General features: G+C 36.7%; 1 protein-coding gene across 1 annotated transcript in view; it reads right to left on the reverse strand.

Annotated features, from left to right (window-relative positions):
• Positions 1-515: 515 nt before the first annotated feature.
• The window catches only part of DIAPH2 (diaphanous related formin 2), a 206860-nt gene continuing 187266 nt past the window's right edge, over positions 516-20109 (reverse strand). The window contains exon 28 of the mRNA XM_088527588.1: positions 516-804. Within this exon, the coding sequence (XP_088383714.1) occupies positions 740-804 (65 nt within the window). The 3' untranslated portion in view covers positions 516-739. The remainder of the gene's footprint in view (positions 805-20109) is intronic.

Here is a 20109-nt window from a genome sequence, read left to right on the forward strand (position 1 = left end):
ATAATTAGAAAATCCCTCCTAAGATACAGTTAAAAACATATTATGTCCTTGGTATTACTTAACTTTGGTAAAATCCTATGCTCTGATTTTATTTATTTATTTATTTATTTTAAGCAGTGATAAGTAACTCTACATCATCAAATTACCAAAAGTGTGGCTAAGTGGTAAATCCTACAGCAGAATCCACCACTGAGAAGATTTTCAGCAGCCTGACTGGGGCTGTGCATTGCTTTTGCATGACTACAAAAACGACTCTGAGAATGTTTATCAGCCCAGGTCCAAAAGCATTTATATACTAATTTCTTACTTTCTCCTTTCATGCCCAACTCAGAACTGCAGACCTTTCTATGACCCAATCATGTCCACAGTTGTATTATCTCAACAAATTCATATTTTCTACTCCATATAAGATTTCCTAGAAATTCTCAACTCCTTTCAGGTAAAATGCCAGCTTAAAAAAAAATAAAAATAACCCTCCCCACACCCAGTAACATAAGGAAATAAGATAGAGTGCCTGTTGTTTAACACTGTTTACAGATCTTGGTAGTTGGGGTACTAAAATACAGCATGTGTAGTATGTAGCAATAGCTTTAAAAATACAACATATTTACACATCTCTTGATTTAATCAATACCACTATTCATTATGATTATTACCATTTTTTTTGTTAAGCTCTTTTCAAAGTATATCATTTTTATTGTAAATAAAACAATTCGCTAATTCTTTGGCATCAGAGAAATCATAGAGCTGTGATGGTTCCATTGTGGCGAGAACGAGACCTTTCCAAAGTTACTCGTCTGTTATCTGTAATACAAAGAGAGAAAAAACAAATCACCATAAGATTTGAAACATGGGTAATGCAATGTCAAGAGGTTTTCAAACAGCCCTGAAAATCATTTCAAATGATATGTAAATAAGTAACTAGGAGCCTGGATCAGAGAAGTTTCACACTGCAGCTGCCAGACTGAGTTCAAGAGTTCTGCAATCAGCAATAAATTGCTTTCTTGATCAGAGAAGCAGGGTGATAAAAGCATTGGGAGAATCCTGAAACAGAGTCCCCTTGGAAATAGCACACAATAACTAAAATGCTGGGTAAAAATCTTATTTTATAAACAATTTATGTGCAGAAGCTCTGGAGAAATGCATTTTAAGTTTCAAGAGAATGTATGATGAGAGTGGAGTGAAAAGCCTACCACAAGGCAGACTAGATGCAGAAGAGCTCTATGGTTGTTCACTATAATTTGGTGCTGAGTTAAAAATAGAAGAGTTAAATGAGCCATTTCCTAAGTATTTCCTGATTGTGCAATGTGAACAACTTCTGATATAAAATATTACACAGTAATTACTGCAATGAATAATAAATATACCTCTGTCAAAGGAAAAGAAAACAATCACAGATCAGCACATACATACGTGCCTTTAAAATACATCTTTAAAGCAATGAATATGGAGAAAAAAAATGAGGTGCAAAAAAGAGTAGCTTAGGGTTTGAGGTTTATTTATTTACTGGCAGGGAGGGAGGGCATGTTAGTTTTCTGGGGGGTTTTGATCTCACTGTTTCTTACATGTGGTCCTGCTACTATATTTCACTTTTGACTTAGCTTTAGCTGTTCTCTCACTTCATATTTAGCATTCGCTGTACTGTCGGTACAGGAGCTAACTTGCTACAGCATGAGAATGTCCCAATTTATGGCTGGAACGCCTAGGTACTGCTGTAATATTAAAAAAACAACAGTGACTTCAGAGGCAGAGGGCGCGACAGACAAACTGCAAACAAGCAGGTTTCTCAGCTTTTTTTCCAGGTGAGATGATAAGTTAGATCTGTGCCTGCAGTGAAGCAGGCTAGAAAAATGTGCATTACTGCTACTGCTGTGAGAGTGCAGAAACAGGACAGCAAGCCTGAGACATAACATGTTTGATAGAAACCTATTCTTGGACATAAGATATTGACTGAATTGCTACCATTCTACACCAGCAAAGACAGAAGTGAATAAAGTCCTGAAATGGAGAAAGCCACCTTTGATTTGCATCTGAGCCAGCAACAGAGGATGTTTGTGCAGACTGCCTGCGCTCTGCAAAAACCACCTTCCTTTTCCTCATCCAACGACAGTGCTATAGGGAATTATGGCTCCTTTAGCAAGATTATTAGTTCTTTTTATAGTTCTGCCTTGCCTCCTTTTCCTAATGAATCTATCCGTGCATAAAGTATTAAAATTACCCCAAGTAAATCTGTTTTGCAAGGGAATAAATCTCTGCACTGGTTGCAGTGTCACTAGGCACTGGAAATGAGAGAAAAATGCTGTCTAAAAAACAGGATGGGGAGATATCAACTCAAATGTGCTGTTCTGCATAACAGCAAACAGTGCAGAGCACAGTGATAGTTGCTCTCAGTGGGGAGAAGTGACTTCACCAATGGTCTATTTGTTGATTCACTATTACCATCCGCGGAGATTAAAAGCAGATCAAGAGACTTTAGGACCCTCTTGACTTCTTCTTCATATGTGTTTTTTTTACATTTTTTAAGTCTTCCATATATTTTCTCTAAAATATGGAAGAGAAGCATTTTCTGCAAATGACAATTCATATTCTCTTGTGATTGCATGACTTTGGGACCTAAAACACAAGCCAAAACTGTAAAAGCTAGAACTGCATAATTTCCTTTTTCAGTTCATGACAAACTATTTTCTCAAACACCAGAAGTGATTTAAATTATTTCCAATTTTTAGATGTCCAATTTCTAGAGACAGGATAAGATCAAAAATACTCTAGAGAGGCTGAAAAGAACCACAGATCCAGATAAGCCAACCGAGACACCATGATGCAGTTATTACCACTGAGAAACTTCTGCAAAGTTTAGAGCAGCTTATGCTGTGTCTTACCAAAACAGAGGGATGCTGAATGTAAATTACAGTTTGACAATATTTTTCTGTAATAAAAAAGGTATAGGAGAATTAAATGTAGTAATGTGAAGCTAACATGTTCCAAGTTTGTATTCTTTTAGAAGTCAGTCACTCCAGTAGTATCTGAAATGCTCTTAACTGGCACAGGCATCATGAGCTCTGTCTGAAATGAATGCATTAACTTAAAAGACATCTCTCAAACTGCTGAATGGACCTGTTATTTTAGGGCAATGAAGGATAGAAAGAGAAAGCAAATCATACTATTTCGTTATAAAATAATGTTTGCCTAGTACCTAACTGGATCAAATTCAGACAAAGCTAACTATGACAAATATTGAGAGATTTCTGTAGTATATTTTAATATATATTTTATAATATTGGAATGAAATTTTTACTTAACAATCTTTATACTTTCACTGAAATATATGGATTTTGTTGTAACGCAAATCTGACTACTAGCTGGTGAAACATGAACATCATTCTCTATGTAACATCAATTTAGTGATGTAAACACAAAAAATAAGTACAACAAATTCTCTGTAAATAAAATAAATATATGCCACGAGGAAGATACTAATAACAAAAACATATAAGCAATTCTTCTTAGACGACACATTTTAATTTTACAGCAATTGGTTGTTAAGTTCTCCCTATACTCTGTGTGTTAAAGACCTACTAAGACAGGAAATGTTTCTGCAAAAAGTACATTCTGCAAAAGGCATTTTTACTTTCTTTAATGTTTTTGCAATAGTTCTGTTATTAAAAGAGAAGTCTCAAGCTCTGCAACAGATTTGTTAACTCAGTAGCTTGTCATCAACATGAAACACACCTATGTTAGAGTAAAAATAAATATTTTGCAGAATTGCTGTACTAAGATTAAACACCTTTTCCATTTCACTTCTTTCTCATCCATTTTTCCAGGTAGCACCTTTGTACTCATCTAATTATGAGCCTATTTTTTTATGAGCAATCACTGCTAGTGATGACATTCCTAGACAGTAAGTTGTCTGGCTGACATTTTTGTCTGAAACTGTTTTTTTCTGAATATCTTTTTTTTTTTTTAAACCAAAAGATATTGATTAATTGTATTTTAACTAAGGTTTACATGCAGCGATTTGAGGACATTTACGTCAGTCCCCATCAACTCACTGGCTAGTCAGACAGTTCCAGAATGGAGTTCAGAGGCACTTGGAAACCCCGCGCAGGCAGTGGTAGGATTAACAGCTACGGCTTTCATCACCTTTTATGATAGTGCAGATGAATATGATGGGAGCCAAATTGGTAATTGCTGTAATTTATTAAACTCCTCATGCTCGCAGCTACTGCAAATATTTGACACGTTTTCTGACTGGGAAGGGAAACTGAATAGCTAATATGCTTTGATTATTTAGCATTTTAAAAACCCTTCTTCCATAGAGGTCCAGCTTCAACTGCCACCATGCACATGTCTGACAAAATTTAAACTAGATCCTTTATAACTGTATTACAAGGAAATATTATATGTATTTGGATTTTTTATTTTTGGAACCCAAATTGAGAAAAGATTGAGTGATATCATATCTCTGTCCTCAGCTTTTTTTCCTGAAACCGATTATCAAATCCTTGACAATCAAAATTAAGTGACAGCTAAAATGGCTATTTTTAGAATCAGTTTCAAAGAAAACTCAGATTTCAAGTGAGCTGCATAGCACCGTATTTAAAGTTCAAATTCTATAAAGTACTCTCTTATTTTGCCGGATGTCCTGCCTAGAACTTTGCTGCATATGCTAAGCAGGAGCCAGAGCAAACAGACAGACACATCCAGTAAGTATATGATGTGAGGAAGGAGAAAAAGAAACATGCCCTCGGGGCAAAAAAAATAGCGATAGCATTTTTTTTCTTTTCTTCTTTTTTCTCTTAAAAGAAGCTCTCACAAACTGATAGCACATTGAGTAGGCTGAACGCATTAATTATAAATGCATTATGTGCTGATTTTGTATTAATTTATAAATAATGTTCTTGCCCTGGTTAGTGGGCTGTTTACCAAAATATGGGCATATGAAGAAGTATTAGGACGGATAAAATGGGAAGAAAAAAAACAGTGGGAAGAAAAAAACAATAGCTCAGAGAGATTTTTAAAGGATGTGTCCCAAGAACAGAAAAAAGGTTTCTCCTCAAGACGAACATGCAAACAGATTTGTCCAAAGATATCTGCAGAAGTCAGGATTGCCAAGATTACCATCATATCATTTTAAGCCATAAAGTAAGATGGATTTGAATGCAGATATGTATGTCATTTAAAAATATTTACTTTACACAAAGATAAAAGCCTGCCTGATCATTGTACTCCTCCAAGTACAAATTCCCCACGAGAACGTATGTGGAAGTTTGGATTCTATTTAACTTGGTAAATAAAAATAACTAACACCCCAAAGCATTGTTGCACAGATACAGGTCTAAATATGGAGCTAAAAGTTCAGTTCCTGACACATAAAGCGATTTCACTCATATTTGAAGGGAACAAAAAAACCCCTTAATCTTACTGCTTCGACTCATACCTAGCTGGCTTGGCACAGGTAATTGTAGTCTTTGTGCATTTTCATGCAATTCAGACATTGTAGGGAAAATAACCCTGCTTATTTATTTTCTATACCTTATACATAAAAATGCTTTAAAAATGAATAATGTTAGAAGTTAGAATGCTAAATGGCATGTGTGATGACATTTATCAGCTCAGCGCAATCCAGCTGTGACTGCAGTCGATACACTGTGGGGACACAATAAAAAATATGCTTTTGTAACCAAAATCTATGATGTTGACCATCTGTATCACAATTCCATCAACCAAATAAATATTTATCCTATTTAGAGCTCAAGAAAATCTAATAAACTTAAGCATTTAGAGAATAAAAATGGATTGGTAAACCTTATTTTCGAGTAATCTGTTTAAAATAAATTTTACTATTGCTTATTCCAGCACTAAGAACAGCCTGAAAGATTTCCTAAAAATAAAAGTTCAAAAAGTCCAAGCAGCCTAATAAGTTATGATGCCTTAAAACCTTTAAAAGATCTTTTTAATATTTTAATTTGACTTTGCTTTCTTTGTTAGTATTACCGCTTGGGATATGCATTAAAAGCTCTTCCACAGGAGCTGAAGAAAAAGCCTGAGTCTGAGACAACACATGCCTGCCTCGGGGTTACAAGACAAATCAATCCATCTTCTCCTTCCCTCCAAGGGAAACTGGCCTTTAAAACCACCCAGGAAAACAGGCCTGCATGGCAGTACAACGCAGACCCACATACAGCCATTTGCCACTTCTCCTTCACTTTGAATCCTCAGCCGAGAACTAAACGTAGAGGGGTGGGAAGAACAAAAAGAAAGATGAGGAGATACAATTGCATCTGTTTGAAATTCTTCCTAATAGTAAGAAGCAATCCAGACACCATCTGGATTTGGAATTTACTGAAATCTGCTATGAATGACTGATTTATATATATATTACTTCAAGTTCCGTGACAGCCTGGCCCACTGGCGCCCATACAGGTGAACTGAGAAGCTACCGATGTTGCTCCGCTGCCGCTACAGTCGCACAAAGTGATGTTGATTCTCTCGCCTCCTTCTGACAAAACGGCCTTTTGCCAACAGCAGCCAGGCCCATAAGGAACCCAGCTCATCCTCTCACGCTCTGCTGTAACCAGAACCGCATACAAACTTAGAGCTTCTCCCTTGGAATGAAGCTAAATCTAACAGCCTGCATCCCCTTCACTTGACTAATAACCAAGTGTTTCAAAACATATTTTTCTGATTGCTATTAAGTATGATTTACAATACAATACCACACCTCTAGTGAGAATTTCAGATGTGAAAACATTTTCCAATGCATAAGAGTAAGTAAATCAGCTAAACTACAGCTGATTCATAAAAAGGACAGGAAAAAAAAGAACTTGTCCTAAAAAAGTTAAAATAATTCAGTCTTTTAAAACCAGTACTAAAATTCCCTTGAAATCCAGTAGTGAAACTATACCACTAAACCTTTCATGTGAATTTGCTCACTGGGACTGTGTATACAGGTGTAAAGCAATTATTAGATTTGATATTTGAATGAACTCAGGTTCCCATTAGAGCTTGAATGCTTCAATGACCCTATTATTTTCCTTCCAGTGCTCCCAGACCTGATCAACTTAATTATTCTGACTAGTGAAACATTTAGGACACGAATTTATGATTTATTTTAAATCAAATGAGACACCTGAAAGTACTTCATACAATAACACAAAAGAAGAATGAGATGTATAATGTGATGTGTCAAATCCTGGAAGAAGGTCAGATCCAAGATAAACCTATGGTTACACAGAAACAGAGAGAGACACATTACAACACCATTACAGTCACTGAGATGCTTTCCCTTGAACTTCTGATTTGTATCCTGCATTACATCTGCTGTACAATGTAAAACATTTGCCTACCTTTTGAAAACTTAAGAACCAGAAGTGTAAAACAAATTTCACAAAGGAAATAAATGAGCTCTGCTTTAGCCAGCAAAAAAGCTCAGCCTGAAAATACAAAGAATAAACTGTATCCTTGCATGACTGACTACACACAAACTTTTAGTAGTTGTCTGAAAGCAAAATTATATTCTATAATAAAAAGACATTTTATGTCAGAGAGGGTAGATTTGCTGCTATAAAGATATGTTTTCCTATTTCAATACCTGTTACTTTATGGTGAAATGTGACATTTCAAAAAGTGTAACCCCATTTTGAACAGCTTTGCTCTGATCGTACACTTAAAGAACGCAATCTAAAATGGCCTCCAAAATTCACTATTCCCAGCTCTCCTGTTATCACCACTGCTCTTTCAATTTGTATTTGCTCTGAAAATCAGTCTGCCTGCAATGTTACAAGCAGGATGAAGAAATAAGGACAGAAATTGGTTCTGAAATCTAAGTATACAAGTAGCAGCCGTAAAGGTAGCGTTCTCTCATATGAATGCACTTGTCCTTAAAAAGAGTGAGACTGACATCCAAGTGCTCCCCTTCCCCTTGCCTCCCCTGCACTAATGATATGTAATGGCTGCTGAGCCTGCAATAAATGTGTTTATGTCCAGCTACATTGCCATCATTTTACAGTCTGATCTGATACTTTTAAAAAAGAAGCAAGTCGCAAGAGACCAGCACCAGCTTGTGCTGAAGGCACTTCTTGACATCTGCCTTCACTTCGCACTTCAAATGCAAGTATTGGATTTGACAAAACATACAGAACAGTATGAGAGAAAGCTCTTCACCTCTTCTCCGAAACTGCTTTATAGAAGTCAATACCAATTCCTTTGCAAAGTTACAATCAAAACCTGCCAGATGAAAGTCAAAGGGGAAGCTTTCTAGCTCTTCCTTGCACTATTTTATTAAAGGGTGACTTAGGACTGCGTTTGCCTCTGTGGGATCACCCCCGCCTTCACTTCCTTCCTCTTGGGTTCAACTCCATCATTTTTATCAGCTGGCAGGTTAAACACCAGAAGTTACATCTCCCATGCACACATGCTTTATTCTTTGCCTAGAATATGAAAAGCAATGAACTCGTATATATAGGGGAGAAAGCTCTCCTTTTTCTGCAAGATTTTTTTTTTTTTAAATAGACATATAATGGGCGATGGATAACACTGCTGAAAACCAAGTCTTTCGACTGTTTCATACAAACTGCCTACCATAATTTCTTCCCATATCCACACAATTGACAGCCCTTGTCAAAAGCAAACAATTTTGCTTGTAGCCTGCAAACGTCTAACTCCTGTATTTTTTATGCATCAGAAACAAATTCTCTTGATAAAAAAAAGATAACTCTGCAATAACTTGTAGTCTACATGTAAAATGAAATATTTTAAATAATACAATAAAGGCAGACTATCCATAATTATTTTTAGATTAAATAAAATATCAACATTTTTTATTCATGGCTAGGTTAACATTTACAATTCAGCATTTTGCAATATTTAAATGGAATTGAATATGCTATGAGAAAGCTTAAAACTACATCACTCCTATATGACTGCCTGGCGCAGGCTGTAGTCTTCAGTGCCCATCTGCACCTTCATCATATAACATTAAAGCAAAGCTCCTGCTTGAGCCTGGCAAGATGATCTCATTACTACCTGTTACTTCTCTACATGCCCCAAGTGAGAATGACTAAATATTGTATACTACGTGTAGTATAAATTATGTGTAGGCATGTGTAGGTTGTGTGAATGTGAAACTGTTGTTTATTAAAAAATCATACAAAAATAATTAGACTACAAGAAAAATACAAGAAAAACTTTGAGATAAAATAACTTTTTGGAACTCATTAGTTAAATTTATTTCTTGGCTGAGCACAGACAGTCCCTTATGATTCAGTATGGGACCCCAGTACACCCTCCGTACGTGTAGAAGTAGTTAATGCTTGGAGAGATCAAGATGCCCTTGCGCTTGCAGTGTAGAGTTCAAAATAGTTTCTATTTTGAATAGAAACCCATATTTGAGGAGACCCATCTTCAAAGCTTGCTATGCGGTGTCAGAAATAACTCTCAAAGTATTGGAATCCAAAATTTAGCATCTAATAATTGCATAATCCATTTTGTGAGGAAGAAAGAAACTAATCCCACATGTCCATTCAAAATACACGTTTGCAAAATCTGCCCATTTACCCCTTCCCCATCAATCCTGCTCCTTCCGATCAAATGGCAAGATCCTCAAGAGGAGGAAGGCACGGGTACCCTGCCACTACAGCATGGCTATAGCTGTATTTTGTGACTATCATAGGAACACAACTGCTCTAGAAGCAAAATACCCATATACACATAATGATGATAATTTCCTTGTAAGGTCAGGCTTTTCTAAGTTTCCCAGATGCATAACCGTAAATCTTTACTAAGTAATGAGCTGTGACAGTGCTGATAGCCTGCATTATGCATTATGGAAAAGCCCTTAAAAAAATCTATAATCTGTATTAAAAGCAAGCCCAGATCTGTCTAGATAGACACCAAAGAACACATCCTATTAGCAAGACACACTAAAAGTTCTGTGCGCAAGTTCTGGAACTTTTAAATAAAAGATTTCACTCCATTTTAAAAGAGGGGAAAAAAAAGGGCAAACAAAAAAAGCAACCAAATTAAAACTAAAAGAATTTAGGCAGTTCTATCTTACTGAATTAGAAGCTGCTGACCTTTCCTCACCCCACTCATCCTAGTAAAGATTTTCTTACTCTCACCAATTTGTAGATCATATTTTATTACAACCCACAAGTGTTGCAATCTCTGGACAAACAAGGAAAATGCAGAACTAACTGGCATCCTTCAGTCCCTCAATTCCACAGCTTCAGACTTTGGATAGAATAAAATTTTATGTAATTAACTGACTCTTATGGAAGGAAGTCTAAAGCAACCAATGCCAAGGTTAACTTTGATTGGCATTGCTTTGTCTGGTAGTGATACAATCTTGCTGCTGCTTACACATTTTTTTAAAATATTCTATGAAATGTCTGCATGTTCCTGATTTTAAGCACCTTACCCAGAGTTTCAGTTGATATTGACTTATACTTCAATTCACAGAGAGGTAACAGCATGAATGACTTTATTTAAAAAAAAAAAAAAAAAGTAATAAGATTTTAACCATTGTTTTGATTTAGGAAGAACTATATACCAATGTCAATGCAGACATTTGGATTATGATTAAAAAACACTTTTACAGACATGAATGTTTAAAGAGCATAATGATAGTAAATTACTGACTACACTGGAAAATTAGCCCTTCCTTCTTAATGTCAGCCATGACCTTCTTCTAAAACATGCACATCTAAACAACTTATTGGCAACAGTCCAGTCCGCTCTCCTAATAACCTTATTATTATTTATGCATATAAACAGATCTCACCATCTCTTCCCTCTGCACCTTCTGATGGTAAAGCAGGTTATATGGTTACCTCATCTTAATCAAGGTCCATACCATCAAAAAATCCTATCCCAGCTTATTTTCCCTGTGCTGCCCCTTCTCAATCCCACCATTCTGCTCTGTTGTATGAAAGATCACCAGAACTTTACAAGGTATTTGGAAGGGAACTGATGACACTGACTGAACACTCTAAGTCTTCTGCCAGTGCATAATCTCTTTGTGTGCTCTGCAGGACTCTCTGTCCTCAGCTCCTGCTTCTAATAAATGTTCCAATACCTTCTTATGTGATTCCTTATCTACAGTTCTTTTGTGAACAACATTTTATTTTGTGAAACTTTGAACTTAATAGCATTTTCCTACACACAAAATAACACACAAACCTTGCTTGTGGTGGATTTCAATTTTACCTAGTCAAAATTAGAGACTTTTCTGACACGTGCACAACACAAAGTGTGGAATAAAACAGTAGATGCTAATTAGCCTTCTGATTAGGACAAACAACAAAGAAAAGGGGCTTCAAAATTGTGGCCAACTTTAAGGATACTTTAAGGAACATACTATTTCAAAGTGTTCTACAGTATGTTTCCAAAAGTGCAGTAGTTCATGCAAAGCTTCTCAACTCTGCTTTGTTTAGGAATCTATTAGGAAGCTGAATTCAAACCCCACAAAGCCAGGACACCTTTCATGAACTGCTGGACACGTGCTGACCTCTGGCACGTGGCACAGCTTCTCCACATCTCTCCTGCCCCTTTTGCTCAATGAAAAGCCCTAGGTACTTTGTGTTGGTAAAATACACTTCAGCTGCTCCATGAAAGAGTGAGAACTGTTGCTTTATGTTTTTAACTCTCATTTGGTTCTTGCGCTATTCTGGGAGCTTAGCAGACTCCATATCAATTTCTCACAACCCTCCTATGCTTTCTGACCTCTTTGCCAGGTATTAATTTCTTTAATACGTTATCTGCCAACTGCTTTTCCCAGACATGCTAAACTTAAGCTAGGTTAAAATTCTCGTTAAGATCAGCACGTTGATCCCTGCTCCCACTCCTACACTGTGATTGCAAACGAGCAGCAGCTCCAACCGCGACGTGGGGAAGAGCCCGTTCCCGCGCAGCTCCTCGCACGCAGCGTTAGCCGTGCTCAACCCTCAGACCAGCTGCAGGACACGCTTCCAGGTGCACACAGCCACAAGAACAGCAAACCAAGGACTCATCAAACGTTTCCTCTATGCCGGTACTCTCTTGGTGCTAGCAATGGCAAGGACGGGGAAGGATGGCTACTGCATCTGCTTTCCCTGACTTCCCTGGAAGGAATAACAAGGTAAGCCTCAGTTCTCTTACCTTTCAGCTTCAGCCTTGTCTCCCATGCTCAGCCTTCCCCACCACAGACCATAAAGCATAACTATTATGTGGACTCCTCAAACCCTTTTGCAGCCCTCCATCCGCTCTACTCAAATATGCCATGATGGTTTCATTTTGGAGGAATCACCTTCACTTTTAACTGTTTTGCCCTGTCACAGCAGCACTAAGAAACAGTGCACTTTGTTCATGCAATGCCTATGAACATGAGGAAAAGAATATTTCCATATTCACTTGGGCCCGATGAGAACTGGCCATACCAGCTTACACACAGAGATGCACAGGAAGATCGTAGGAGATTACTTCAGCTTTTTGCACTTCTCCAAACTCAAGCAGCCAGAAGAGAATGACAGCACAAGGGTAGCCTGGCTGTGCATAATGTAGATTTACTGCTGAGAGTGCAAAGAAACCAGCAAGCAACTTGGGAACGAATCCTGGCCTTAAGCATCTTTTGTACACAGAAAACTTGATTTGTTAATGAGGATGAGGGATCCTGGCAATCCCTTGCATTGCCACATGGCGGAAAACTTGGTACTCTGCGTTTCCTAGAAATGCCTCCTAGCATTGAAAGTAATGATTTGTGCCACACAGCAAACAAATATTTTTCTTTTCAGTTTTGTTCTTCTTCTAGAGCCCTAGTTTCCACTGTGATGCTAAAACTTGTTTTACCCATGCGATCACTGCAATGATGAATTTGGGTGAAGGAAAGGAAAAATCACGAGCCTCTAGCTGGGGAGGGAGAGAATAGGAACTTACTCTGATTTTGCTGACAGATAAAAAGATTAGGAAAACACATCCTTAACTCCACTAAAATAACACACATCTCTCAGATGTTTTTGCCCAAAGCTGATAATGCCTTTTAGAATTATATTTTATTGTATGTAAACAGTTTTATCTACAATGTTACTTTCATGTGAGTGATATTTTGCTTCCGCTTGAACTAGTTTCATCTTGAACAAATATGAAGTCAGAGTAATTAACTGTTACCCCTACCTGTGATTCCCAAAGCACCACAGCCTTTTAACTGGCACTCGCCTTTTCCTTGCACTTCCTAGGTGTCTACTTGGAAAGACAAGAAATTCTGCTTGCTGAGGCTGTCAGGATGGAGGAAGGTGTTTCCAAAGCTAAAGCAATTAAAGCCATGCCCAGCTCGCCCATGGTCTGCCAAGCTTGGAGTGAACCAGGTTTCAGAGCACTATGCTTGCGACCCAGAGAGATGCTAACTTTTTTTCCTTTGTATTCTGTTTTACTAGATACACTGAATTATCATCAATTCTAAAACTAGGAAAGAGAGATTTCTTCACTGAACATACATGATAATTTTTGTTTGAAGCCCAAACACTTCTGCTGCATACACTAGATACTTAAAGAAATAATGATGTGATATATTTAAAAACAGAAGTATAATTTGCTGCTATCGCACCACAAGGACAACTTCTAATCTCCCTGTCAGGTCAGAACTATGACCTGGTAACTATTCCTTGGAAGAGTATCTTATGTTATTGCAAACACAGCTTATAATGAAGTTGACAACTTGGAGACTTGGACACAAATAAAATAAATGATTATATGAAAGAATTCCTATGGATCATTTGAACTTTACACTGGCATATTTGTGCTTTGTTGCTTGTTAATTCTTAATAAATGTCAGAACAGGGTATAAATGTTACTTGTTTTAGACTTTTTAAATACTTTTTCTAGGACAAATTAAACTTATTTCTGAGGATTTTAAACTGTTTTATTTTATTGTTTATGATAAATAAAAAAGATCAGCTAGCAAACTTCAGGTTTCCCTGGCTGTAACATTTCAATACAAAATAGCAAGAAAAAAAAAGTAAATAATAGACCTTTTTTTGCAGCGTAACAGCCTGACTTGCAAACTAGCTAGACTTTGGATGAGGTGAACTAACTCTATCTTTTAAGAAAGCCTGGTTGCAAAGGGCTGAAAATGGTATCCGTAATCTGGAAGGAAAAAAAAAAAGAAGAAAGAAGCATACTCTTCATCATGAAGAGCATTTTCATAAGATTTCCTGCAATGAGAATGCATTTAGATATTTCCTTCTTCTATACCGACTCTTTCTTTCCCTTTATATGTCTAAGCATTAACTTCTTTTCTTTATTATGAATTGTAGTTCAACACAAGTCTCATGGGTCCTACACAGCAAGCGACACCGTAATACCTGTGAAGTCCAGTGGGAAGGATTAGTAAATGCCAAAATGCCTCTGGGGCACAGTAGATCCTTAAAACACGTAATGATTTAAGAGTTTATACAGGAAAGGTACAGCAGGGTGCCTTGAAAGTCTGCATCAAACTGAAAGGTCTACTAACTTGAGTTTAATGGTGAGCAAACCCAAAAGGTCACTCAGCATTCAGCGTGATCACCTACGTCCAGTTAGAGCTGTTTGGTGGGACTGATACAATCCTTCCACAGTCTAGCAAAGAAATACTACAATAGTCTGAGTCAAGATCTATCATAATATCCTTCTGTTGTGTTTTATTCACACACACAGGGTAAAAATGTTCATGGAACAGATCTCAACATTAAAATGCCTATGCAACTTAAAATAAGTGTATCTTTATACACATACACATTTATTTTATCATTTAGAGAACCAATCCCATCCCCACCACAACATGCAAAGTCTCACAGGTAGAAACCATATGGCAGTTAATCCAAGAAGTGAATCCAAGACTCCTAATTTTTATTTACATCACCACCTGTGTGATGTTGGGAAATTCACAAGCTTTATAATACTCCTACAAAAATGATTATTATCTCTATTACTGTTCACCTGTGGTTCTTTAAATGCTGATTAGCATTTGAAAAGCATTTTGAGTTTGTAATTGAAAGACACTAAGGGCAAATTACAATTTAGCTATTAGTGATTTTTCCATCTCCTTTAAAAGATATAACCCAGGGAAAATGATACTCTTGGATGAGGGTAGTTCAAAAGTCTTTTTATATCAAGTCTGAAAGAAAAAATGTCTAAAAATTGTCTCAAAAAATCTAAAACTAATATTAAAATGCAGTTCTGATAAATCAACTAAACCAAGAAATAAAACTTTATTTTCCAAAACAGTAAACTGGACTATTCCACTTTTTCCACAGTACTTTTGAAACAGCAAATTCAAAAATCTGCCTTCATTCAACCTCTCCTCCATTTTAAATGCAGTCCTAGTTTGATTCTGAGTTTGCATGTAATCAAATTTTTATTATTGCCTCATAAATGAAAAAGCAACAGGTTAAAACAGCTCCTAAAAGCTTTTTTTTTTTCCAGAGGAGAATAATGAGATGAGATAGAAAGTTTGAGAATTTTTGCATAAGCCAAAATGTACTGATGCTATCCACGAGGGGTTCATATTTTTTTTTTTCTTGTGAATGAGGATACTCGACAGGATTTTAGCCTGCAGCTTGCCAAGGGCCAACTGATAAAACTCAGGATAAGGTTAAGCCTCAAAAAGACTGTTTTGCATATCAAATTGTGTCACCAAAGAAACTCAGGTCTCTAAAATAATGAGCTGTCTGAAGTTACAGAGAAATGATCAGAGATATTCGGTACCTGACATTTTCTTTCTACTTTTGTCTTTCCAGTTATACATTTGGTGATATTTTGCTTACATCTTAATGGGAACTTCTTCATACTAATTTATCATGGAAAAGAGTCAAGTGGTTTATGCCCCACCAAAACCATTTCCTTCCAACATTGCATTTTTGTAAACAAAACATTAGTTAACAGAGTATTCAAGTTTTAGAGCAGTAAAACCTATTATTTGTACCTCTTCAATCTAAGTTTTACCTATGTTGTTAAACGACATGACCTATATTCCAAAATGAAAAGTGAACGTGGAAAAAAGATGAATGGTAGAAAAAAACACAAGTCCCATACTATATTAAAGGCTGGTATTAATGGCCTGACTATGCAGTGGGATAAAGGAAATTATTTTGAACAAGCAAACACCCTTAAAGCTCAAATTTTGTGTCTTAATATCAAAACAGAATGAACCACAGTTTTTACTTCCTGACTGCAGGTTCCATAAACGTGCTAAAGGTTAATGGAAAAATCTGCAAAAGTAATCAAGGTTAATGATAAATCATTCCTCAGACCAGACACAAGATATAAGCAAAGAAATTGTAAGACCAGCTGAAATTCAGGATATGAAGAGACCTCATACAAAATAAGGCTATGAAGAAAAGGTGACAAGAGAATTATATTCACCCTGGGGGGGAAAAAAAAAAAAAGGAAAAAAAAAAAAAAAGGGAGATAGAGGGAAATTCTTGGGGAATGTGGGGGTGTGAGGATGCTTTAAGGGAAGTGTTGGAAACTGAAGCAATGGGAAAGTGGGTTCCAGAAGGTAGCATGAAAACAAACATTAAAAAATTGCCAGAACCAGACAAAGTCCACACAGCAAGATCTAAAATAACTCAGTGAATTGAGATAGATAGCCTGAAATAACAGAACGCCTGCCCTTTACACCCTTTAAGTTAAAAATTCCCTGGTGCTGGAAAACAGGAAAGTGGCAAATGTGATGCCACCTTCTGTTTTTTTTTTTTTTTCCTCTCTCCAAGTGAGATTTAGAATTCTACCTGCCAGCATGACAAATTTCTTGTGGAAAGTACAATAAAAAATAGAATTAGTGAACATCTGGATAAACATTATCATAGCAGATTCTCTATGAGAAGATTTCATGAATTTTCCCCTTTATTCCTGCACTGCTTCCCTTACCCTTATCTTTGTTTTACCGCTTTCTCTTCTCCCGCATTCGACTGTTTTTTTTCCACCTTTACATTTACCATCGAATCCATATTACATGACTTTAAATAAGTGACTGAAATATTATTAAAGCATCTATTCTGCCAGAAGAGATAATCAGGCTCTGAAAGACTTAGGAGTCTTAGCAGATTCCGGTAAATTCCCGTAAAAAACGTAAAAATGAATCTTAAGAGATCCTTGTCTTAGGACAATGCAAAATTAGAATAATCCACTGAAGTCTAGATGCAGAATAGGACACAGTCCAATCTTTTAATCTTTTTGTTAGCTTTTTAAGAAAGAATCTCTTTTAGTAAGTTTGTTTTGCCCATATTTGACAGCAATTTCTTCAGAGTAACAATAATAAAGTATATGTCCTTACAGCGGGGAAAACTTATCAAGCTTGTTTAGTGTAAAAGAATTTGGCTTTCAGGATGATCTGCGATATTTGAACAACATTCAGAATTCTTTGAAGCTTAACAATGAATAAAATCAAACATCATGAAACTGTTGTGAATACTTCATTATCTTAATTAACATGTATTCTGAAGCAATATATTTTGTATTCCTACAGCATTTTGATAAGCTCTTGCAAGCTTCTTTTGGAAAGCTTTGCAGTTGGGCTTAGTTGCAATCCACTCACTGTGGTGTATAAAACTACACATTTCCATAAATAAAGCCCTCAGTACAGTGCGAGCCTTATTGGCCACTGCCACTGAAACTAGAAAACAGCAAAATCTTCCTTGAACATGTCAAACCAGCACAAATGATTTTGGCTGTACACTGTCCTCAGCCAATGCAGCAGATGGGTTTGACAAAGGGTCTAGAAGAGGAACCTAGAACCACTGAGACCGGACAGATGGTTGATAGATGTCTTAGATATTTTACTTTTTATTTATTTATTTTTTTAACATGACGTTAGGTTGGGAAGGCAGGGGAACCTGTGCTTCTTTGAGGATATGGCACTCTTAGGAAGCATACTCCTTTTACAATGGTAAATATAATCAAGTATGAATATACTACACAAAATTAAGGGCTAGGGTCAGATTAAAGTCACTTTTATACATTGCTGATCGTTAAATTGTTCCTTTAACAGACATAATAACAGAACCAAGTCAAACCTTAACAAAAATCTTGGATTAACTTGCATTTGAATCAAATAGGAGAACATACAGCATGCAACAAAAATCACGTGAGATGTTTCATATGCCATACTGGGCATAACGAAACAACACAACTGCCCAGTAGCTCCACTCTGTGATTTTCTTGTGATTTTGACTCACCTTTGTCTCTAACCTTGACTGCTTCACCTCCAAATTATTATTGTGCCTAGAAGAGACTTTTGTATGCCTGGAATAATCCACCTACAGCAATTCTGAAATTGCTGAAAAAAGATGTGAAAAGCAAGTCCAGCACTACCATGCACTTTGTTTGAATGTATACCTAGCTGTGCTTAAGTACCTAGCATGAAGCAACTACTGCAGGGAAGCAAGCATATTCAAAGCAAGTCGAAGAAAAATGTAAAAATCCCACCTTTTGTCAGTGTAATACATTTACAAAATTGGAATTTTTACAACTTAGGCATTTTAAAATCCACTAGGGCAATCTTTCTCTGTTTAAATACCTGCTCTCAATGAAGCATTGAAAATGCATTTGTTGCCATTACTTACCATTTCACAAACATCTATATACCTCTTAAAAATAGACCAAAGAATAGAGGCAGGAAACACTACTTAATTTTAAGTGGTGCTTTGCAAATGGACACATATAATTGATTTTATTTTTCCTCCCTTCCTGAGGCTTCTATCTCTAGTTGCCTGACTAGGCGCCGACTCTACCTTCAGCACAGTTAACCAGATGAAGTTCTGAAACACTCTATCATTTTCCTTACTCTGCATTAGAGATAATGTTTTCATTACATGATTGTAAAGGTATTTCAAAACCAAACTAAACAGTTAGAAGCCTTACCTCCACATCTAAGTGAATCTGAAAATCTCATCATTTATCTTGAAGAATGAAGGTCAAATGCAGACTCTGTAGTGCAGACTATGCAGACACCCACCCATCTCACTGCCTGTAATTGATGACGGCTGTAACTAAACTCTGATTTGTATCCTACAAGCATATATATTCCATCTATATTACTAATACTGACCACATGAATCTAATACACTAAAATCACTCAGATTTTTCTCTCCATTCTCCCTTTGCAAAGATTATCTCGTGGACAAAACCCCAAATGAATTCATTTGACATAGCCTCTGTAATTCTCCTTTATGAAAGCCATCCCTCAGTTAAGCATTTGCCTTCTTCTCTTCTGAGCTCATCCACGAGATGCTCTCACTGAAGATGATAATAGGCATCACAAGAAGCTGAGGGGCTGAGTGTATTTATTCCGGTGAAGAGAAGGGTTAAAGACAGATAATAGCAGCCTTTGACTACTTGAAGGGGAAAAAACAAAGTCAAGCTCTTGGTGTGACAGAGAGGGAAAGGAGTAAATTGTCAAAAGCTGAAGCTCAGCCCTTAAGAAAACAAAGTCTTCACTAGGCAGGAAGCACAGCACTGGAGCAGGTCGCCCAGGAGGCTCTGCATGTTTTCAGGACTTGCCTTGACAAAGTCACAGCTGACTTCATCTGGTGTTGGTGATAACCCTGCTCCAAGCAGGAGGCTGGACTAGATGACTTCCAAAAGTCCCTTCCAAACAACATTTCTCTCTCAGTAGCAACTGCCGGTTTCTTGGCAAGCTCATGTCAGGGATTCAGAAATAATAAGTATTAACACCAGTTATTTTGGGCTTGTCATTAGTATTTACATCCATACTACTAGTAATTCTAAATGCCAGGATTTGGATTTCAGTGATATTTTTTAAATGGGAGGGTTTTTTTGCCTATTTATCATTTCTAATCTATTCAAAGCTTAAGCCAGAATTCTTAAGTGAGACTTCTTAAGTAACTGTATATAATGAAAATAAATTAACATCTATTATTTAGCTTAGTTCTTAAAATAGTTATTACATGCCCACAGGCTAAAGCATATACTGGAAAGTAAACAAAATTTAACTGCTGCTACAGAGCGTGGATCTTCCCCACTCTCTGAGGACTCAGGGATAAGATGTTAGAACTAGGACTCGGGCTGGCTGACTGATAAATTCTTGGTTGTGTAATTTAACACATGCAAATTATTATTACTAACAGACTTGGAACCAGC

Source organism: Tinamus guttatus, unplaced genomic scaffold (assembly GCF_059628265.1).
Source record: "Tinamus guttatus ecotype Peru unplaced genomic scaffold, ASM5962826v1 Tinamus_guttatus_pri_ptg000287l, whole genome shotgun sequence".
Taxonomy (NCBI): domain Eukaryota; kingdom Metazoa; phylum Chordata; class Aves; order Tinamiformes; family Tinamidae; genus Tinamus; species Tinamus guttatus.